Raw genomic sequence first — 24,022 nt, 5'->3', positions numbered from 1 at the left:
GTGTTTCCTCTGAACACCGGTGACCTTTACAGCTCGAAGACAGCGATACGCTGCGTTTTATCGATATAGTGTCGCTTGGACCATTAGCGCCACAGCTTATACGGAGCGTCTGAGTGTGACTGAATTGACCTAGCTAGCTAGTCTGGATTTAAGGCTTCACAGCGTTGTTGACGTTTCGGTTTGACAGTTGTTGGTGTCCCGCTGGGCTGCTGCTGCTGCTCACATGCATTTATTTCATTGCATTTTATCCCACACAGTCTGTATAATGTGCTAACTGGCTGTAGCTAATTCATGGACAAAATAGAAAAGCAACCGGGCCCGTTGAACAGTTGTGAGAACTGTTGGTAAGACTATAAGCACACAGTGACAACATGCTAAGGCCCATTCATTGATCTTTGATGATTCAGACAAACTCTCAATCACTAATCATGGCAACGTGCTACTATAGCAGCAGCTATTGTAAATATAACATTGTTGGCAAAACCTTAAAACTCCCATCGATTTCACATGTAAGGTGTGTTTGTTAAATGCCTCCTGTAGTTCTGGAGTGAGCTTTGTCTGAGTAAAGTCTGAGTAAATAACCCTGAAAATTTAAAACAGAAGGCTCAGCACTAACTTATTTCAGGCAAATGCGTCCTGCAAATATTTGCTCCTTTTCCCATTCACTTCAACTGAAGCTTGCACATGCATGGTGCAATAGAAACTCTGATGCATTATAAGATATACCCTTTTTCATATGAATATCAGTGTTGTTGCCACACAGCTTGTGGAAGCTGTCATGAAATGCCTTCTGTGTCTATGGAGTGAGGTTTGTAAAGTCTAAGTGAATAACTCTAAAGATTTTTTGCAAAAGGCCAACACTAACCCATTTTTAGCCAAATGCATTCTGCAAATATTCGCTTTGTTGAGCTGAGCTTGCCCATGCAAGGTGCTTTAGAAACTCTGATGACTTTCAGCAAAACCCGGGACACTTTATTATTTTTCTTTTCATAAAAATATCAGTGTTTTTGGTGCTACTTAGCTTGTGGAAGGCGCTGTGAAATGCCTTCTCTGTCTCTGGAGTGAGCGTTGTAAAGTCTGAGTAAATAACCCTGCAGATTCATAACAAAGGGCCCAACACTAACCCATTTTTAGCCAAATGCTTCTTGCAGCTTTCTCTTTATTTCCCTTTCACTTAAACTGAAGATTGCATGTGCATGGTGCAATAGAAACACTGATGCATTGTGTTTGCAAATTGAAAAGGCATTATTCTAGCTGTGCAGTCACATTGTTTAGTGCAATATCATATTCCCATACAAACTGCATCAGTTCTGATAAATTTAGGCTTGGACTAATAATTTCAACTTAATCCAGTCTGTTCATCACATATTATATAACAAAAACATATTGTCTCACTGCATCTCATCCTATGCAAACTGTATGATGTGTTAACTGGCTACAAAAGGCCCAACGCTAACCCAACTTTAGCCAAATGCACCTTGCAAATATTCACTTCATTTCTCATTCACTTTAACTGAGGCCTGCATATGCATGGTACAATAGAAACACTGATGCATTGTGTTTGCAAATGGAGAGGTCTTTATTATAGCGTGCACCTTAACATGGTTCATTGCAATATCATATATCATATTCCTGTACAAACTACATTGGTTCAAAACGATGGCTTATAGTCTACTATAAATTTAGGCTCTGACTAATAATGTCAAGTTACCAAATAAGAAAAGTTGTGTGTTCATCATCTATCACAGACGGTGTTTTTACATACACAGTATATATTCTAATATTCTGAATATCTATAGATTGATCTATTTTTTTTTTAAATTACTTTTTTAATCTGTGTTACTGGTTGTAATTGTTTTCATTTGTTACTTTTTGGGTAATCTATCTCACTATTACACCTCTCACCTTTATCTGAATGTGTTTTCCAGTCTGCAGTGTTTCTCTATGCCATGTATGTGCTGTCAAGTTGGTGAATGCTTTTCTAACTTTGCTTGTGTTCTTAACTTTGCTTGTGTTCGCATGTTTTTCTATGTGTGACTTATGTGTTTTCAAACTCTTTGCATGTGATTTGCTTGAGCTTTGTCTATTTGCATGTGTTTTCTGAAGTTGCCGTGTGTCTCTCGGCCACCATAGCTTTCATTGTTAATGCATACAGTATCCAAAAGTCAAACTGATGATGGCGAGTGTAGTCTGAATTAGCAGAGGTTCTTAGTCTACAGATTATTTTTTCTTTGGTGATCCCTAAACACGATGGTTGTCATATGTTCAGAGTAGCAATATTTTCGTTTAGCCAATATTTAAAGATTACATTTGAGTCCCTGGTTTAAAATGTGTCCTCTCTAGCTCAAGATAGGTTGTTGTTTTGACCACACGTCCTGGCTTGCATTGTCAAGGCTGACAGTTGTGCTATGCTATACCGCACATGCATCACAGAAGCTAGGCGATATGTTGATCTAACATAGATTAAGTGATGATAGATTTGTTATTATCTGGAAATCTGCTTAATGTTACGTGGTTGGTTACTTGTATGTAGTTTGTGTTTCCTGGCATTTTAATTTAATTTTCTCTGAATGCTGTACCAAGTGAAGCAATTAAAGCAATTCCCCTCCAGGCAAAAACAAATAATTAACCTTACTTTGGCAGAGCCACATTTGTGTAAAGTAACCAAGATACCATATCAGTCAGAAGGAAACTGTGAAAGCTTGTGTTAAGCATGTTGTTTTCTGTGGTCACTCAGCACTTATACACAGCAGTATATTGTTCCATTACATGTGGCAAAGGAATCTGGTTTGTATGTTATGTGTGGTTATTATCTCTGTGAAAAAGATCCCATGAAGAACCTGTTTTATAGGAAACACCCAGTTATTCACACCCCATACACACCTTTCTTTCTTTCAAACAGACTGATAAACGTGTATTAGTTTAAAAGTGCACTGAGATGGGAATTTGGACCCATACATGGCTGCAGAGTGTGGTGATAAGACAATGCAAACTACACAGCAGTGCAGGAATAAAAGGCAAACTTAAGATGGTTTATCTGGCACATTGGCATTGAGCAGTGAATTTGCTGTATCTTTATGGCTATTAACAATAACTTATAAAATAGCTTATAAAAGTTAGTATTCAGGCAAAAGTTGTTCTGATGCAACTGCAAAGCCTTTACACCAATTTTAAATTAATTAGCATTTTGTCATCAATACTAGCAGCATTACTTTGGTGATCATTTAATCATTTTGGCTCAGTGTGAATGCGGACAGTTACTTGAAAATGCAACTACTGAAATATTCAGAAACTGAAGCACTCCAGAAGCCTGTTGGTATCTTTAAAGCTTAGAAATGTATTAGTCTAGTCCACTCTGAATATGCTTGATTTATTTCAGTCAGTTCCTAAATCCACATGCAAATGGAAGTCAAACATGCGGCAAATCAAATTGAGTTTGCTCTCCGCTTTGTTATTTACCACAGCAGCATTATCACTAACTGCAGAGAGCAAAGGGAAGAGGAACTGATATGAGGTGAACTGCTGCTTTTCTAATACAGGTACTCTCACTTCTTACGCAGTGGCCGAAAAGTGAGGAAGTAAGCACCAGTGCAGTTCTACCTCTCTACGTCCTCTTTTTGTAAAGACCTTAAAGATATACCATGCAGAATGTTCATACAAAAACAATGTATACATACAGAAGCAATTCCTCTGTTATCACTTACGCCATGTATTTTTCTGTTTTCTTCTTTTCTTGTGTGCATGTATCCCGACAGCACACAGGTGTGGTTGGATCTTCGTAAAAAAAGGTACCAACTAAACATTTGCACATGAAGTTGATTAGTCAATTAAACATTGCTACCCTCACTAGTCTGTACATGAAGTACTCATCAGTTAAGCGTATTATTAAAATAATCATTATTTTATGCAATCACCCAGTGAAAATGCCGTTGTAATAATCAGGCATTATTCCTAAAGAATGTTTTTTCAAATAAATGTAATTTGGTAATTTGCTGGGGTTTTTTTTCTAGCATAATATGTAATGCTCGTAATGCGAAGGGCCACACATTTCAGCTGCGTTTGAAGTACAGTTTCGCTGTTGCCTCATAGCAAGGAGGTCCCGGGTTCAAGCCCCGGCCGACCCAGGCTTTTTTGTGTGGAGTTTGCATGTTCTCCCTGTGTCTCCATGGGTTCTGTCCGGGCACTCCGGTTTCTCCCACCACCGTCAAAAACATGTAAATTAGTTTAATATATCTGTCTTTGCTTCTGACCAGGGCAGAAGTTAACGCTTGTTTTTGCAAATTTCAAATACAACAAGGCCAAACGCCAAATGAAAGTAAATTTGTAATAAAAAGTGTTTGGATTTTACTTGACTTTTTTCTGGTGAACGGATTTACAAACAGTAACCAACTATTCTGTATATTGTACCTTTAAGTGGAGTGATTTTTTTTATTATGCTGGTGAGAAGTGCTCCAGTGGGTCACATTTCCCTAATGCCAAGTACAAATATGTCCATTAACAGTTGGTCAGTTTAAGTAATGTGAGGGTTTATCTGTCTAACACATACAAGACTAGAAACTTATAAGCCAACAATTCACAGAGTTTTCTTATTTCCCCTGACTGTGAGAGGTGTACTCAATCTGTTTTAATCTCTGTCCAGTTAGTTGGAGGATGTTTTCCTCGTCTTAATGAGCCAGGTCAGACTGCATGACCTGGTCAAATGGCTGTGTGGTTGTGATAAGTAACAATTGAACTGCTGGCTCATTTGAAAAAAGGAAGTCTCAAATGTGTTTCAAAAGTGTTGGACAATGCTGCTAACCTGCAGTGTGTTTTGACTCACAAAGGCAGCTTTAAAGCGAGGGCAGACAGAGATAAGTGTAAAAACATTTTTTATGTTTGTGTGTAATCCATTCCATTGTTTACGGTATCATTACTATAAATGTAATTTTGTCTTCTCTGTCTTTGACAGTATTTATTGACCTTTTTATATGTCACGCTGAGGCAACTTGGAAGGAAAATAAGAACGGCATCACTGTGTATTTACAACTTGATCAAATTTACTTTCAAGGAGGTGACACACTCATAAGCCACCTCAGTAAAGGGTGTTAATGTAATCTTATTACACTGAGATCGAAAACAAAATGCTTCAGTAGCTCATACAGAGGCAGCAACTTCAAAAATACGAGGACAACATAGTCACTGTTCGGCTAATTAATTGCAAAAAAAATGAAAATGTGAGTATTTACTGAAATGAATGTCTCCCTTTAATCTGTGACTCAAAGCTTGAAAACTTTAGTCAATTATTACAAGCAGTGAGAAAGTAGCCCTGCTTTGACTGCGCTTAACAACAGGCTTGCTAATTTGTAAAATGCATAAAGAGTTTTGTAAGTGAAGATTACATGAGGCACTGTGTTGTAGCCTACGCTCTCAAGTGGGTGCAGCTGAGGCTGTTTTAATATTCTTAATGTATTTTAGCCACAGGCGTCTTGTAATAGCTTTCCTATGTTCAGTTTTCTATTTAGTTTTGGATATTTTGTCTGAGAGGATAATCTTTAAAAAGGGTCCTCACGTTTCTTTGTGTTGTCCTATCTGAAATAAGTCAGTAAATGTTTTAGGTAAAACATACACAACATGCTTGGGTACACAAAGTGCAGAATCAGTACTTACTATATATGAGTAGTGAACACTTCTGCAAACACTTAAAATATACTCTGCAGGATTTTCCTTTAAAAACAATATATAGACCCACACAGAAATAATCCCTCATGACTCACTAGTGGTGCATTTAATTTTTCTGCAGGGACTGTGCCTGTGTTTTCTTAATTTATTCTTATTTTCTGTGTTTGGGACATTTGTGGGCGTGTACCTCCACAGCACTCAGGTGAGGTCAGGACTTTATAAAAAGGTAGTGACCAGGTGCCAGATCCTAAGCAGCAGGAATCCAAGAGACGCTGTGCCAAAAAACGCAAATAGTGAGGCAAAAAGCCAAATGACAGTGAAGCTGGGCTTAGCTTTTACTTTGACTGTCAATGGCGAGCTTGTTTGCAAACAGTTACCGACAATCTTGCAGATAAACGTTAATTCTAATATGTAGCATGTTAAAGAGATGTCAACCCTTCTGCTCTCATACCGGCTGTAATTACATGCGTGTACAAACTTTAAATCTGATTGAGACCAAACAAGAACTGATCCTTGGGGCATAATCTCTGTGTGCCTGACAAAAATATACGTTTGTTTCAGACCACGTCATTATAAACGTAAAATAATAAAAACAACTATAAGCAGTGATGTCTTCTTTTTTATTTGAATATGTCAGATGGCAGGGAGGTTTAGGGTTAAAAAATACTAGTTGACTGGATGACAAATTCAGCTTCTCTTTCTGTGACCTTTCACATCCTTTGTGCTTTTCATGTACAGATGTACCAGACATGGGACTGCACCTCAGCCAGGAATCTTTTATATGTTAGGTATTTTCAGAGTTGATAACCATGTAATACCTATGTGAAAAATGGAAATTAGTTTATGTTTTGCTTTCTAAAATGTTATGACAGTTGCATTCTGAAATGATTTCATCATAGAAACTTCTCAGAGGAGACAGTCTAGCAACAACATGGTAAACAACACTGTTTTTGTTTACATATGAATTAACCATCGTTTGCAACAGAAGCATCTACAGCAGCAACTTGTTTTGACTCATTTAGTGTGAGAGAAGTGATCTGTTAATGTGAGATTTCTCACCTCAAACAGTCTGTACACTAAAGCTTCTCATAGTTGTTTATTAAGATTTATATTTACGGATGGTTGGTTATGGGTCCAGCATTTGCTTGGGTTGGTAAGTGAATATGAACAATACATTAGAGTGCGTGCATGCTCAAAGTTGTGAAAGTCACAATAACTGAGTGCCTTGCCAATTCCAGCAACTGATTTAAAAATGTTGTGTTTTTTGTTCCCTCAGAGTGCCCCACTGCCTCAACTTCTAGATGGGTGAATCAGGCTCCCGCCGTTCCACACTGGTGTCCCGCCTGCCAATCTTCCGCCGCAGCAGCAGTAAAAGGCAGGACTCTCTTCCCTCCTCTCCGTCTTCAGGTGGACAGGGTAATGGGGTCCACACCTCCTCTCCCTCCAGCACCAACTCCAGTTCTGGCAGTACGGGGAAACGCCGGAGCCTTTTCCGCACTCCATCTCTCAGTTTCTCTGCTAAACGAAATAGTGATCCACGTGTTCAGCCTATCAACCTCAACCTCACACCCCCGCTGACACAGAGCACTGACGCAAATGGAAATAACCAGCAGACGATAACGACGTCAACGTCAACGGGATTCAGTGAAGGTGGTGGGCGCCCAAAGTCGCGCCACTCATTTGGGTTTGGCAGCCATAAGCAAAAGAAAATCACACGCTCTCAGACAGAGGATTTTGAAAAAGCTTCTTCTTCCTCCTCCACAGCCAATCGAAATGTGTTTATAAACTGTATCAGTGGCTCAGGGGCCAATGAGGGCGACGACTCTGGGTTCCTCGATGACTACAGTGGGGGCAGTAATAACAATAAACGGTCGTCGCGGAAGAAACAGCTACTGCCCAAATCTTTCTCTGCTCACCACCGCTTCTCCCGCACCTCTGATCACCACAGACCTCCAGAAGTGAATCTGGAACCTCCGAGCTCCACAACCGTAACTCCGGGAACAGGAGGGCTCACCCCGGGGTCGTGGCCAGGCGAGCTGCTCGGTGCCGGCGGTGAGAGCTCACTACAGTCCCCTATGATATCAGAGGACCGAACCACAGCCATCACTCCTTCAGAGTTCATCCCCATCACGGAGGACTCTGTATCTGAGGTGGATGCTCTGCCAGCTCCCAGTCCTGGATCTGGTTTAACCCCAGGACTGGCCTCTGTGCCTGGGCTGGCTATTGATGCAGCTCCACCTGAACCTTCATGTGTTCCAGAGAGCTTCAGTGTCGCTGTCTCTACCTCCCAGGTAGTGTGCTCGATTTACACTATTTTCTCTGTCTTTCTGAATCATGTATGAAATAAATCTTTGGAAATAAATGTGTTAATCAGTATAGAAAAATAGTTAGCTTCATGTTAAAAAGTGGTGTGTTATCATACAGGGTTCCCACAGTCATGGAGAACCTGGAAAGGTCATGGAATTTCTTATTTTCCAGGCCTGAAAAACTCATGGAATTAGTAAAAATAACTGAAAGTTTAATAAATGCCAGTGAATTTTGTTGCGTGTAATGAAGTTTAATCGTTATAGTAATTTTCCAGGGATAACTACATTACAATCCATGTAATTCAATATAACGGCAAATTGCTCGGTTCTTTCCATGATTAGTAGCCAAGTTTTTCCTATAAGATAGGCTACCTGAATATGTGATGCAGTGTGGCGGCCTTTGTTATGGGGAACAAGACTCCGCCGTGTGTGTGTGTGTGTATCTGTGTCTGTATTTGTAGAAAAGTACCGTAAACAAGCTGGGAAGGGCCGCAGACACAGTGAAGCACATGCTTGTCATAAAGAAAAATTTTACAATGGGTCCTTGAAAAGTCATGAAAAAGTTTTGAATTTTGTCCATGAAAATGTGTGGGCAACCTGATTATTGTACAGCAGAATGAACGTCATGATCCAAATGTAACCTTATGACAAGCGTGCTACATTATTCCAACAATAACTCTTTCTGCTTGTAAACATACAAACCAGAAACTGTTTTTTTAAAAAGATTGCACTATTATTGTTTTGAGGAATGGACTACACAACCACAGGTGCCCTTGGATGTCAAGAACAAAATCCATAAAGGAGGAGTATTTATGACCACTGTGGGGAATCTGTGAAATGTGGCATAAAAATTGAGCACTGGGCATGAAAAGTCCTTTTATTGAAAGAGCAAAGGCATGACAAAGAAAACCCACGTGTGTCTGAAAACTGCCCTCCACATTTCCCACCTTTGTGCTTACAACTTTTCCTCCTTCAAAGAATTTATTGTATTTTAGTTCCTGGTAGTGATGGGGACTCCAGAAAGGAAACCATGAACTCAGTGCAACAGCTGCAAAGACAAAGTTCTGTACTTTGAATAGTACATTAGGCCATTGAATAGTAAATACTGTGTGACTGTGCTATCAGAACATGCACATTTTGCTGCCGGAGGACACAAATATCCACCGTCTATAGCGTGTGAAAGTGCTCTGTAAAGTTTATGCCTCATTGGAGTACACAGATGTTCTTGAGTGTTACATTTTAAAACTGTAAAAACTGAACTGTTTTTACACATACTCAATGAAATCTCCTCTCCTCAGGTTTTCTTCACTCCGGCCCAGTCCAGTGCTGAAAAACCTTTACTCCCCGACACCAGCACAGCAAACAACACAGACTATGAGACTGCCATTTCCCTCTCGGAGCCTGAGACAGCTGTACCCTGCCTACCTCTGCGGGAACAATCACTGGAAGAGAGGAAGGAGAGGGAGGAAGAGAGAGAGGAAGCGAGGCATGAGGTGGCAGCCGCGGAGAGGAAGAAGATGGTGGAGGAGCGGAAGGCAGGTTACCACACAGAGACCACAAGTGAGAGCGAGGCATGTGTGGTACGCAGTGAGGGTTGTCACTCTAACCCAGAGCAGTCAGAAAGGAGGCCGAGAAACACGCGCTCCATTCAAGAAAGAGGAAGCTTCTGTGGCTGCCACGAACCGAGGTCCTCTCATCTGAGGAAACCACATGCAGGTATGAAACGCTCAAATGAAATGTTCAAACACTTGCGGGTAAATCACAGAATTACACACACACACACACACACACACACACACACACACACACACACACACACACACACACACACACACACACACACACACACACACACAGCATACACCAGTGCACAATGGTTAGTACAGTTTGTTTAGACTTGTGTGAATGCAGTCTATTGAGCCCTGTTGTGGACCAAACAACCAAATCGAGATCACCTGAAAAGGAGGGTGTCAGTCTACCTCCCAGTGGACACTCGTCTGGTTAGTTTCTGGTCTAAAAACAAATCAACCAACCACAGGATTTTATGATGGCAGGCAAGTGATCTTATCAAAGGCTAAACCGCTAACATCTGCTGATCGTCAAGCATGTCCATGATCTTGTTTTTGATCTGTAAACAGCTATATCGGATTTATGCAGGCCTTTTTGATAATCATAGTAACACTTAAGCATGTTAGCACGGGTATTTTCCCGGATAAAAAGCTGTTAAAACTGCTGTGCTTGTTTTCAACTCTAAGTACTTTGTCAGTTCATTAAGCCCATAAAAAGTGTGTAACTACAATAGCACCGTAAAAAGCCTTAGTCATAACTGTACAAGACGCCTCCTTTTTGTCCTGTTTTTACCTGTTTGTCATTATTTACAACATGTGGTCAGTTTGCAGTCCAATAATACTAATAATGCTTATAATCTGTTATTTTGTTGTGAGCTCTTTTTGGCAACAAAACATAAACACATCAGAAGCGTGACAGTACTGCATAAACTTCATATCAGTCACCAGATTTTGAAATCCCCACGTTGATCCTAATGATACAGGACAAAGATATTTTTTGGGGCGTTTTTTGCCCTTAATTGATAATTGAGGATAGCATATGCTTTCTTTGGTGACTTAAATGTCTGTACATGCATTTTGTTCTGCTCGTTTTGTGTTAGACAAACTAACACATTGACAAACTAACTTCCTGTTAGTATATAATCTCTATTATCAATGATTCATCAAAACATTCATTGGGTGGTTGAAGAGATTCTGTGCTTCTGCTCCTTCAGTGTTTGGTTTTATTACTTCCTTATGCATGACTCAACACGGGAGCAAGAGTGAGCAACATAGCCAGTAAAAATCTTTCATTACAAAGCTTCCTGAAAAGATTTCCCCAAGAAACTGATAAGTTGTGGTGAAGAAAGTACTTCCATACTCAAGTCTTTTCCAGCTTGTTTCCACATGAGTGAAAACTACTGGATGACTATGGACAACATCATGTTTTCCCAACTTCCAAATTCTTTGGTAAATATGAATTCCGATAAAACTGAGAGTGTTTCCAAACATAACAAATGTTCCAAGACATTTTACAGCTTTGAAAACTGATTTGAAACTCTCGTAGCTGTCACTCCAAGCAGTAACTCAGCCAGTAAATCTGAAATGATGACCTTAGTTTAATAAATCATTGTCAGTTGTGGGTTGACGGTAGTCAAACAGTGTCTGTCATACTGACAATTTATTCTTTAACCAAGGATGATTTGTTACTATCCTCCTCACTTCTTTCTCAGCTGTTGTAATGTATTGCAGAGGAGGTTTCTCAAGGCTTCTCTGGTAACAAAAACGAATAATTTCTCTCCAAATCTGAAACCCAACTCTAGGTTTTCCAGCACTTGTTTACTTCATGTCAGACTTTGATCAGACACTGAAAAACATGAATTACTGCCTGGGTTTATTACCCTTTCAGGGATAGAGATAGATCATTTAAACTCATAAGGAGTGTTGACAAATTTAGGGTTTCACTATGACTAACTAACCGTGTAATTAGGAATCAGAGTTTAGTTGCTGTAACTGATAATTGCCTTTTGCCGATACTGAAATGCCAATTTGTTAATGCTCTGCTTGAAGTTGAAACTGTGACAGTGTTAATAAGAGATGTGGAAACTAATGAATATCATCAAGACCAATCATGATCAAAACATTATCGTCAGAGTAGTCACCAAAATAATTAGAATTATTATTAGGATATTCATACACAATCCAGCACAGATACTGCTCTAGGAAGTATTTGAGTTATAGTTGACGGACTCAGTTTGACACATTGTCATCTTTCTGTTATATAAGAAACTCAGAAAACTGACTGATGTAATTGTGCAATGTGTGCAGTTGTGCATTTTAAAATTGGTGTGATTGTCGGATCATTTGTCAGCAACCATTTATTGCAGTATCAATGGCCTGTTACACACACACACACACACATACACACACACACGCAATGTATTACAATTCATGCTTGCAGGAAAAATGCTGAATATTGATTTGCACTTGGTAAATGTTTAGCTTCCGGGCAGTGAGAACTACACACAGACTACAGTAAAAACAGAGTGAGCTTCTCTGTTGGGCTCCAACAAAACCGAATTTGTGTCACAGGAAGGGTTGGGCTTCTTTCTTCTCTGCTCTGATCAGCAACACCTGTTTGCTGTCAGTGCAGCTCTGTCTCTCATGCTCATTGAACCACACACTTGCTACACACACAGTACTCACTGAGCTACACTCTTGTGACAATAGTCATCATTCTCAACCTTTGTGTGTTTTTCTCCAAGGCGCAAAGGATGTTCTTTTGTGTTTCCACTCGTATATTGTGTATACTGACCACCATTTCAGCTATGAAGTAAACAAGCCTGCATGTGCCTGTCTTTGCATGTTGCACAAAATACTGAACCCTAAATATCTCCCGGTGGTTTTACCTGTTTGAATGTATATCACTTCTGATGAGCAGGTGGCACCTTGGATGGCAGCCTAAACCAGCAGTGTATGACTGTGTCTGTGAATGGTGCTTGTGTTGTAAAGCACTTTGAGTTGCTGCCATGACGAGCAAAGTGCTAAATAAATGCAAACCAGTACAGTAAATAAAAAGAGAGAATGAATGGATCATAAAGAATAATATTATCTAATCACAGCAAACAATGAAACTGCATTAATTAATTTTCAGGTACACTGTACAAAGTGAATTATAAATATGAATATGAATTGTGTAAAAGTTATTATAAATAATTTTGATGCTTTAAAACAAGCATGTGACACATTTTGACTCCGCCCCTCAAAGAATCAGCATCAGCAGTTGTTAAAATTCAAACAATACAAAGCCCTATAGTCACAGGCCTCTGATTGTGGGACTGTGTATCTATTTTCCTGTCTGATTGAAATGGTCTGAGTCTGTGGTAAAGTGGTTGGAGACACAAGGAGACATGGTAATCATGGGGCTTCTTCAGTGTTTTGTTGCTCAGTGTGAAGCCAAAAAACTGCAAATGTCCATTCACTTCTTTTCAGTGTGTGATTTCACAAGAACAAAGACAAGACATGGATACATACACGTGTGTGTGTGTGTGTGTGTGTGTGTGTGTGTGTGTGTGTGTGTGTGTGAGAGAGAGAGAGAGAGAGAGAGAGAGAGAGAGAGTGAGTGTTGTCATTAAGTGCTGTTTATAAAAAATGTGTTATAACCTTTCCCTCAATGAGATGACGTGGCATTGTTTGTTTTGAAAACTGAGCTGTTAAAACAAGCCTCTTTTTGTTTGAGTAAAAAAGTGTTGCCCCTGAAAGCTCACATTCATTCTCTAGTTTTATTGTTACACTGCAAGCTTGTTGTAGGTGCTCGGAAAAAAAACTTGATTATTAAAAAACTGACAGAAATACCATTTGACCAAAAGCAATATGGCCACAGAGCTTCATAAGGAGAAGATTTAACTTCATTAAAATGCTGAATAAGTAAGCTGCTTTGTCATTACGTTTTATGAAAACAACCTTATTTCCTAGAGGATATTGGGCTTCCTGTTACCAATTGGAAATATTAATAAAAAGATGATTATGTCTGTGCTTGTGGAAATTACAACAGTTTCACCTTTATTCTTTCGTCTATCTGACTTTCTGCCCTCTTGTTACTTCTTTCTTTCCTCCAGCCTCTCTGTGTAGCAGTGTCAGCCCCTATCATGAGGTGATGCGGATGGAAAGGCGCCTTCGCTCCTCGTCTGAGGGGGCTGGTGGGCCTCGTATCCATGGAAACCACAGAGATGCCCCTGGCATGGAAGGATGTGGTCTGCTCAAACACAGGAACAACTCCTCATCATCCAAACTGGGAAGTCTGGTAGGTCTGGAGCTGTGTGTGTGGTTTTATCGGTTAGTGCAAGCCCCTAGATTATATCATAAATAAATACGAGTGCCTTTGAAGTTAATCATATAAAAATAATTTACAGACTTTGGGTCATGCTCTGTTATCATTATATAACACTTTAGCAGACACAAGTGTGTGTGTATGAAACATACAGTGTAGTGTATGTTTAACAGTTTACATTCTAATTAAGATCTTTAGGGTAAAGCATAACTAGACCCAGACACACACATGCAATTAGTGGCACTAAATAACGGAGTATTTGCCACTTCCTCTTCTGTATATACTCGCTGGAAGGCAGGGCAAGTTCATTTGCATAGAACATTTTCAGGCTCAGACGCAAGTAAAAGTACTTTACATATGGCAGAGAAATGCACTGGAACATCATTTTAAATCACAACAATGAGGAAAATAAATTCAGTTAGTACAAAAAGTATAAAAACAGGCAAAACTGACCAAATTAGAATACACTGCAGTGCAGTTACAGGGCAGCAATAAATTGCCACAAATTTAAAAAAAGGAACTAAAAGTACATTACGGAAAATGAATATGTCCCTGAACTTGAAAACAAGACAGACAGAAATAAAAGCGCTTTATATCTAAACCAATGGTTTCTTAATTCTGAAATGATTAGAATTATGCATTTTAAAAGTTTACATGCATGGCACTAGGGTTGGGTACTGAACCAATACCTGTACTTGTACTTGGAATTCAGTACTGTTAAGCTGGGAAAACACTTTGCAAATTGAGCCCGTTTTAAAAATGTTGTTTAATTCCAGCTCCCACTGTACAAGTTAATCATCTGCAATGTGAAGCCAAAGCTCGAAAGTTATGCGCTTAACCAGTCGTTAAGTCGTGACCTGAGTGCTCACACTGTATGTGTAAAATAGACAATTAAATGGTTCGTCGGCTCCTGCAGGCTGTTTTGGTTTCTGACAGGTGTAAATAAAGATTTGTTTGAAAGCCCTAGGCCTGTGGGCAGGTACAAGTTTGTTTGCTTGTTTCACAGTAATATCGAAAAAGGTGTCCCAAAATGAGCTTAAAAGTCCATCTCTGCACATATGGTTCTCTCTGAGTTAGCACTGAACAGTGTGTACTGTGAGGTGATGTGTGGAGCAGAAGAGTGACACAAGTACTGCATATTGTTATTTATACAATAACTGTATAAGGGGAAATGTGTAAAATAACACACAGATATTTAATATTTCCACAATCTTGAATCCAATTTCACTTCTGCCCTTAGCAAGTTTTTTAATTGCTATGCACTCTTAACTCAACAACGCTGCATATCCAGGGACTGGGAAACTCACCTCCGGATTATCAAATTGCTAGTGCATCATTACAGGAAGAGCCCTGGGGATGAAAAGAGCGGATGTAATTGGCCACAACTGTAACCAGCTGCTAACATACTCCTTTACAATATACAGCATGATAGGATATCCCTTCTAATCTCCCCCAGTACCCATGCCTTTAGCCATGAAAATACCAAAAGTCTTCCAGCACGCCCAGAGTAAACGCAGACGCAGTGTGCAACTTTGATGCACAAAAATAGTGCTTTGTATTTTCACTTACTTTGAGTTAAAAACTACAAACCACATATTTGCTTAAAATGTTAATTTTGAAATTAATTGTGCCTGTTTACATTTAGAGCAAGGGCAAAAGTAGTCTGTATGTGGTGTTTGTAGGTCCTGGTTATCTCAGAAACTAATTTTCAGATGTACTTGTTATTTAATGTAATGCAAATTGAGCTAATTGAGAACTTGCACATTAAATGATGATCTAAAGTGCTGTATTGACTTGGCCTAACAAAACAGCACCTCAAGTCTTAATTTGCCGCTCAGTACAGATATTTAACAGCTCAAGTCAAGCATGAGAATCTGTAAAAGTAATGTTGTATGTGTATGTACACATGAATTTGAACAACACAATAAAAGTCTGGCTTCTTACATTTAGAGCTATTTAAAGCAAAGCTCTGATATTAAGTTCAGTGCCAGTGTGGATGGATAGTGCTTTGGAAAACTTCTTCAGTCATCTGTAGGATTTAAGCATTATATCTTGTTTGTTAGCTTTGGTTGTCTAACAAACATTGCATCCGTCTTTGTTTGATGCATGCTGTAGCTATATCCACGTTTGTTTCTTGGGACGGGCTATAGCTACTATTGTTTTTTGAGCTGGTTTTCTTACAACACACACGCTGACACCCTGTAGGAGGAAAGCTAGTTTAAGTCAATTCCATTTATTTTACCAGGAACTATCGGCTTTCACGAAGAGATTAAAAAGGGCAGGGATATACACAGCACGTTGCTGTGTGCTTTACAGACTGCATCAGCTTCTTGACACACACTCCAGCAAATGTGGAGTAATCTCTTCTTTTCCTTCCTCCCGCCTATGAAGGACCCTTCAGGGGCCTAAGTTGTGCAGAAAGTGCAGGAGCCTTGGAGTATATATTAAATTATGTACCACCACTTCTCCTTTTTCTTTGAGTTTGATAAAAGTTTGTTGGCTGGCAGAGGGCACTTATGAAGCTTATGAAAAAGTCTGGACCAAAACACCTGAGACGCCCTCTTCTAAGTAAATACATAATGAAAGCCGGTGAGGGTATGAATAAAAAGAATAGAAAAAGGTCTGCTCATTGTTTAAGCATATACAATGTGGCTGACTGTGGTGTTTATGTGTGAAGGAGGCCTTTGGGACATTGCACCAGTTCAGGGCTAAACAGAGACAAACTAAAGCACACCATACTAAACAGTGTGCAAGGTGGATGTGCTTTATTGTTGCTTTTTCTTTTTGTAAAGGTTATTTTTTGAGCCTTTTTCCAGGATAGTTTTACACAGGTAATGTAGGAGAGAGAAGGCCCACAGGTTGGACTCGAACCCCGGCTGCTGCAGAGGCCTCAGCCATATGGGGCACACACTCTACCTGGTGAGCTAGAGGTCACCCCTATTGTTGCTTTTTCATTACAGCGCAGATAGAATCTAATTATCCTAAAACAAATAAAGATTTGATTTGCAGTGACAAATGACTAATTTGTTGAATTCAAATAAACTGTGAGGTGCCTCTGCAAAGCAAAGCAAGGCTCTGTTTGCTTGAGCTGTTCTGTGATTTCATTCCAGTTGTTATTGTTATTTTGGTATCCCTTTTGGATGCTGCGAAATATTTATTTTACTAACATATACAATGTTTGTTGCTCATAAGTCTCTCAAAGACAGCAATGATAAGATTTTGGCAGGCTGACAGTGACTGCATTCAATTCACATTGACAAAAAGAATAACTTAGAAATTCTCTCTTATCTAAGAGAGAAGCTGAACAACTTTGAACATGAACTTTTGTTTGTAGTTTGATTGGCATATGTGGCAGAATAGTTCAACCGCAATCCACTTTACTTTGACTGTTACTTATGCACAACCACAGTTGCTTGGCAGCTCGCTTGGTAGACAGTGTTGTAAGGCAGGCTGTCTTTTGTTTTCATATCCTCCAGTCTGATTGCTGCCTTGTAAAGACTAGATATCGTAAGTGACACTTGTATTAATCATAGAACAGATCAGGATTCACTTCCTCGCCCAGACAGAATTTGTAATAACCACAACTAGACGATTGCGTTTTGAAATGCAAAACAATAAGGGTGTGAGTATAATATGGGTTGTGAGTGCTTACTTTGCCTAAAGACATCATATAAAAGCAGTAACAATTATCGTACACACATCAAATCAAATCAAATTTCTAATCATTTTTCTCTGAGGCTAGGTTTCTTAATCATAACTGGTCGCACAGTAGAGCTCTGAAAACAGTAGTTGATTAAAAAGTGGATTTGTCTCATGACTAATAGTAATTCATAGTTGTTAGCACAAAAAGTAAGATGAGCAAAAACGCTGTAAGTCATTGGCCTTCAAATAATTTTTTTCATGAACATTTTTTTCACCAAAAATGAAGACACCTGAAAATAAGCATTAGTGAAATGTGAATCTAGATTCTGTTATTGCATTGCCTTTTTCTTGCCTCAGATGTTTCCAGAAACGTATTGTAGTGTAGTGCTTAGAAAAGAAGAAGTTGGTCCAGCCGGTGGGCAGTGCTTTGCTTCAGCTTGCCAAGGGGTGTCTAAAGTTCTTTGAATGGGGACTAAATTAGGTAATGTGAAAATCTTTTGGTCAGCTGCTTCTCAAATAATAAAGTTTATCAAAACAAACAAGAAAATCACATACAATTGAAACAATTGAACTGGTAAATCTTTCAGTGAAAATATAAACAACTTTCCACTGCTTCTGAAAACAGTGGCCTACGCTGTCGAATCTTGGTTCATATTTGATCAGTGCTGCCGAGTTTGACTGCAGTTAATGAGCAGTAATTTATATCATTGACAGCTGCTGTCTCTGAAATCGCCATCATGGATGAAAGGTTTATCAGAGGAATTTTGCCCAGAAACACCTGTGACAGCCTACCCCAGCTTTAAGTACGTGGCACAGTTGATGCAGTTAACAGCCGTCTTTGTGCTGTTTATTCTTAGAAACAATCACCATGCTGCATTTATATGCATATTTCTTAAGAAAAGTTGTTTAAAAAAACTACTTAGTGTCAAATATGAACACCAGTTCTGTTGTGGGAAAACCAGCATGTTCACATACACTTGTGAGTAGCTTCTAATATTGCATCCAGTAAGTTAATGCCCTTATTATGACTAGTTTTGTTTCATATATCATGGTGATTATGTCAGGATAAGTTCTTGTTCATATTCTAAACGTGTTAATTTTTAAATAATTGAACAGTGTAGAGGCTTATAAAGTGGTAAATGTACCTGGAAAGAATGGAGTTGATAGTCAATTAGGGGCTCATTAGCTATCAGAGAGGAACAAGAGTCTGCAGGACTCCAACCCTCGAGGATTGGAATTGACTACCTCTGCTGTATGAACGAAATGTTTCTTTTAATTTACTGAAACTGCTTTTCATCCACAGTAATGTGGCTAAAGAGCTCAAAGATGAACATTTTAAAAGTTTTTGGATTTTGTTGGTGCAGTCAGGCATTCATTCAGTTTAATTATGATGTAATTATGGTATTATGGTAATGTATAGGCATAGTCATAACTTAATACCTTTTTCTAGTGTAAACTCTGCACTACTTTAATTTAAGGCTGTATTTAATTAGATTACAGATGGGTGACAAAGGAAGAACCAACATGTAGTGTCTTATAGTATAGAGTTAGGACACCACCAGCCTCCAGATGGCTTCAATGCTCCTTGCCTAGTTTGTAAAATTCAATTTCTCTACAAGATATTGCCTAATTTATATGTTCAATCTTTATTCAATCAGGTAATCTCATTTATATCAAGAGGGACCTGAACACAGTATACAGAAAAAAACAAACATAGCCAGACATGAAAAATGAACTATACAGTAGCATACAAGACAGTCACTAAAAAGATTTTAAGATGAACGTGAACATGTTTCTTTTACATACACTTACATTCATTTCCTCCCAGTGTACTGTCTCTCCATTTTTGCCAGCTAGCTCAAACTATGTTTAAATAGTTAGAATCGGATATGTTTGACTAAGAGAAAAATTATTTTGTGACAGTGTGATTTAACACAGGGCCATGAATTACAAAGTTTCCATATCTATGCTCCACTACTACTTTTAAATTATACATCATTTTTGAGATAATATGTAAAACATGTAATACATTGTGAATGGTAATGGAAATTTTATTATGGGTCCTTGAAAAGTCATTGAAATGTTTTAAAATTTTGTCAATGAAAATGTGTAGGAACCCTGAGGGTTGTAAGCATAAATGAGGGTGCGAACGACAGCACCCCACAAAGTTGTAAATTATACACTTTCTGATCAAACACTTGACTTAAGGTAATTTCAGTCATTGTTCTAGTACTGACTCGAGCCAAGCAGCCCCCCTTCCTTCTCTGCTGATTGTGTCTATCGAACTGGCTGTAGAACAAGAAACAGAAGGTCTCATAGGTCTCATCAAATAGGTCTCAATTGTTCTGCAAAGAATTAAATGGGGAGCAAAATCAGGTTCAACCTCACTTTTTGCTATTCCTAGCTAAAGCTATTCCCTAGCATGCTCAATAACGTACCAGGGCCGCGAAACTGGAGCACTGAAAAACAATAAAGTTGTTTCATGTTAATTACAGCTCTGCTTTTCCTGCTATATGTCAAAATGTCTCCTGTTGCTATATGGAAAGGTCAATAGACATATGCCTTCCAATATGTTCTCGTTAGGTACTTGATCTTCTAGAAATCCTTTTCATGTCCAGACTATGTATTGCAGAAGCAGGAAATGTAGTTATATGTTGATATGTTTTGACTGTAGTCATAATTTCTGCCTCAACAGCCTCAGTCGGAGAAGATTCTTATGAAGCTGTAGATTTTATGCAAAGGAATCCTGAATTAAAACATTTAAAGTGAAACCCTTAAAATTTATGGCCATGGTTAAAATATGGACTCTGTTGCCAAAAAACGTCCACAGTATAAAGCACCACGATTTACTGTTGTTTATCTCTCTCCAGTTTTAAATGGCATTGCTTGTTTGCTTTGCTTTAAGATGAGTGACTATTCTGTATTTATAGGAGAAGATTAAAAAATAACACATGTCAGGTGATGTAAGTGAGGCATTGTGGGTAGAAATCAGTTCCTTTTCATTCAACAAACAGATTTCCTGATTTGACTGGACATTCAATCCCTTGTTCCCTCAGGCACATTGTAAACACAACTGGCTGTGAAGCGTCTGCTCAGACAGAATGAAAGTCATTTGTTAGTCCGTATATTTTTCCATTGCTGGGAGCTATAATACCTGGCTGCAGAGCCAAATCTCTTTCCCAAGATCTTAATGCATTTATCACCCTAGAGCGCTGAATAAATGTAATTTTCATAGACTGTATTTGTGATTTCCACAGCGTTTGAACAGAAACCAGTGGATTTTAATGGACAGAAAGAACCTCTTGCTTCCTCTTATCCCTGTTTTGGATGTCATTCTGCTTGGCAGTTAAGAGATGGAGCCATCTGTTAATGAGACCAGAATCTGATATTATCTCTATTAACTCAAGGATTACACTCACTCATATCGCATGAGTGAGGTAAAAAGGTGACATCTCTGGGTTGTAAAATCATATTAATACATTTCTGTGGTTAGCGGGGCACATTAAATTGGGCAATTTAGCTTTGAATGAAGTCTGTGTGCAGTAGTAGTACACGGTATGGGTCTTCATTTCTTTTCCAATACCTTTAGCTATTAGCTGTAATGCCTGAAATGGGATCTTCTGTTCAATTGCATTACGGTGAAATGCATTCCAGTCTTTTTCTGATGTTAACTGCGCCGAGCATATGGTGGAAAAACAGCAATATAGTGTTACACACTCATACAGTACACAGGCCATAATGGCTTCACCGAGGTAAGGTATGGCATTGGAGAACATTGATTTAGCTGTTTGGAAATATCTTTCTCCCTCTCTCTTGCTCTCTCTCTCTTTCTCTCTCTCTCTCTCTCTCTCTCTTGCTCTTGCACTTGCTCTAGCTCTCCCTCTCTCTCTCTCTCTCTCTCTCTCTCTCTCGTGTGCACGCGCACGCACACACACACACACACAAAGGTATGTTTAAATACTTAGGCATGTCACTAAGCATTGAGGCTTTGGTACTCAGATGGGATGAGATCAATACAGAGTGTGGCTGTGAGATTGTTGTGAGATTGTTTATGTCTAAACAACTGTGATGAGAGCTGAACAGAGTTGGTTATTGGATTTTCAGATCCATCTGCAGATACTTTATGAGACGGGCGCATAGTTTTAGGCTCCTGATATTTGCTTTGGTTTAAGTTTTTCATCTTTTGAGTGCACAAAAGTTCAGAGTAAGTCTTTCAGCCAATATTAAGGGCTCTGAAAGCCCATGGTAAGCATCACTTATCTTCATTTTAAAATCTTGTCTAAAAGGTGGTTTCAGGTGAAAATTCAGAATCAGGTCAAAGCACTACTCATTGTGAATAATTAGGCCTGTTGTTGTGGCCTTTTGACGTTATCAGACTGCTGAGATTTGCTGCATCAGGACAATTCAGTGTACTGAATGACATTTTAAAAAACACTGGTAATTGTTATTATCGGTATTTGTCTTTTAGTGCACCTATATTGTATACTGTTGAAACCAAGTGCGCAGAATTATCTAAAATTACCATTATTTGTCCTTGGTATCGTTTTGTCCCTTTACTTCAAGGGTAATTGGAAAGAACCCACTGATGGTGAGAATATGGCATCAGGGAAGCCTATGTTGGCAGTTGAGAGTTCTTTGTCTGATCTGTGTGTGTGTGTGTTATTAAGTGCAAATGTTCAAGCAAGTCTATTTTAGCCAGTGCTGTTCCCTGCTGCGATAATTAGCTACAGTATTCACACTCTTCTGCAGGGGTATGTAGTGTTTTAATAAATTAATTTGCTAGTCTTTATTCTTGAAGCTGCAACTTTTTTCTGCAGTAGATTTTCCTTTGAGGACCATCAGATGGCAGCATTGACTTTTGCAATGTGGCTGAACCAAAAGGAGCATTATGGATCATTACAACCTCATGATAATACCAAGAACATAGGAGCATTTACTGAAAGATTACAAGTGAAGATTTTGTGGTGGGCATTAACCAGTGACACACTATCTCAGTATAGTGATATGGCTGTTGCTAATGTAAAACATAAGGAATTGGAAAACCAATATCTAGAATATTAAAACTATAATGTGAGTGGGGACACTGTGGATAATTCAGGGTCACCCAGGGTGGAGGCAGGTCTGTAAAAGATGTTTTTTTATGACATTCTTGAGTTATTATTACTGGATTATCAGCAATAATTGAATTGAATTGAATATTTGAAGGCAAGTTATGAGAGAAAAAACCCACCTCACAGACACACTGTATATCTGTTTTTTGTTAAACAGACGTTTTAGAGTGGTTAGTAGACTCAGTGGTTTATATTTCATGCAGTTTGAGATGTAGGAGGTAGATAAAGGCAGGGGGGATACAGGTGAGGTACTGCTCCGGCAAGTGGTATTTTCTTTTCTTTTTTTCTCGAGTAAGGATATCAGCACTGTTAGCTCTGTCGTATTGGCAAAGAACACCTTGTTCTCTGTAAAAGTGTCAAGTTCTTAGTGTTAACACAGCACATTTTGTTAGATTAATTTTAGAGCCTACAAAATCAAGGTAATGTCATCAGATAAATGCTTTGATTTCCAAAAACACAATTTACAAAATTGCATGACTAAGTAATGGGTATGGGTGTAACAAATTATCGATCTGGGTCAATTTGATAATTAACAATCCATTATCATTGATGCAAAGTTAAATTATCAATAAATATCATCATCGTTGAGCTATGCCATCATTTTGAAAAACCAGAGGCGTATCTCTGTCACCATTTCCATCCAAGCACACCACCTTCCAGAAAATTCAAGCAGTGCTGGCAGCCCAGCTTCCACCAGACAACGGCGAGCAGCCAAGAAAAAGACAATGGGGATATGTATTGATACCGTCTCATATCGATCACAGGCCCCTGAATTGAATCAAATCGAACTCATATCATTGCAGACTTTGTGATATCAAATGTCAAATATTGTATTGTTGTCCAAAAAATCTATATAATATCATTCTGTGATGAAATTTAATTTTTTGTGTGGGAGAAGAGGGACAATATAGGTTTGCAAAGTTCAGCAGGTATTTTGCCTGTGAAACATGGGGGATGTTGACAGATGTTACACAAAACTACAGTCTGAATTGGCACATTCGTTGCTTTGTCAAACTAAACCCTAATGATTCCAACCTAAGAGCAGTAGCAATATGTTTTCATGAGGTTAGATGCAGGGATTAGGGACTAAATATCTCATTAAGTGAAGTGAAAAAAAATCCCACTCCTTTATAAAAAAATAACATCATTATTATTGCTAATGCTGATAAAATTTAGTATTTTCCTGTTTGGGGAATCTCTTCTGAATGTTTTGAGCTACCTGGATAACTCTGATGAAAATCATTTAATTATTTGCTTTTATGTTGTCATATCTTAGTCCTATGTTTAATTAGTATTTTTTTCTTTTTCTTCCTCAGGGTTTGCTAAACCTGTTAGAAATTAATGAGTGCCTCGCTAAAATTGTATTAAAAATGTTCATCATAATGACTTGTTTAGTTTAATTGCTAAAGTATTTTTTCTCTGTAAGGA

At 38.7% G+C, this 24,022-nt stretch overlaps 1 protein-coding gene across 1 annotated transcript in view; it reads left to right on the top strand.

Moving 5' to 3' along the window:
- The window catches only part of ccser1 (coiled-coil serine-rich protein 1), a 157,665-nt gene that overhangs the window by 291 nt on the left and 133,352 nt on the right, over window positions 1–24,022 (top strand). Inside the window, exons 2-4 of the mRNA XM_042488761.2 lie at window positions 6,935–7,949; window positions 9,263–9,680; window positions 13,630–13,814. Coding sequence (XP_042344695.2) covers window positions 6,960–7,949; window positions 9,263–9,680; window positions 13,630–13,814 — 1,593 coding nt within the window. The 5' untranslated portion in view covers window positions 6,935–6,959. The remainder of the gene's footprint in view (window positions 1–6,934; window positions 7,950–9,262; window positions 9,681–13,629; window positions 13,815–24,022) is intronic.

The sequence above is a fragment of the Plectropomus leopardus genome, chromosome 4 (assembly GCF_026936395.1).
Source record: "Plectropomus leopardus strain MGB_pleo_1.0 chromosome 4, ASM2693639v1, whole genome shotgun sequence".
Taxonomy (NCBI): Eukaryota; Metazoa; Chordata; class Actinopteri; order Perciformes; family Serranidae; genus Plectropomus; species Plectropomus leopardus.
Note: the sequence above shows the minus strand (reverse complement) of the source record. Positions and strands in the feature narration are given on the sequence as shown.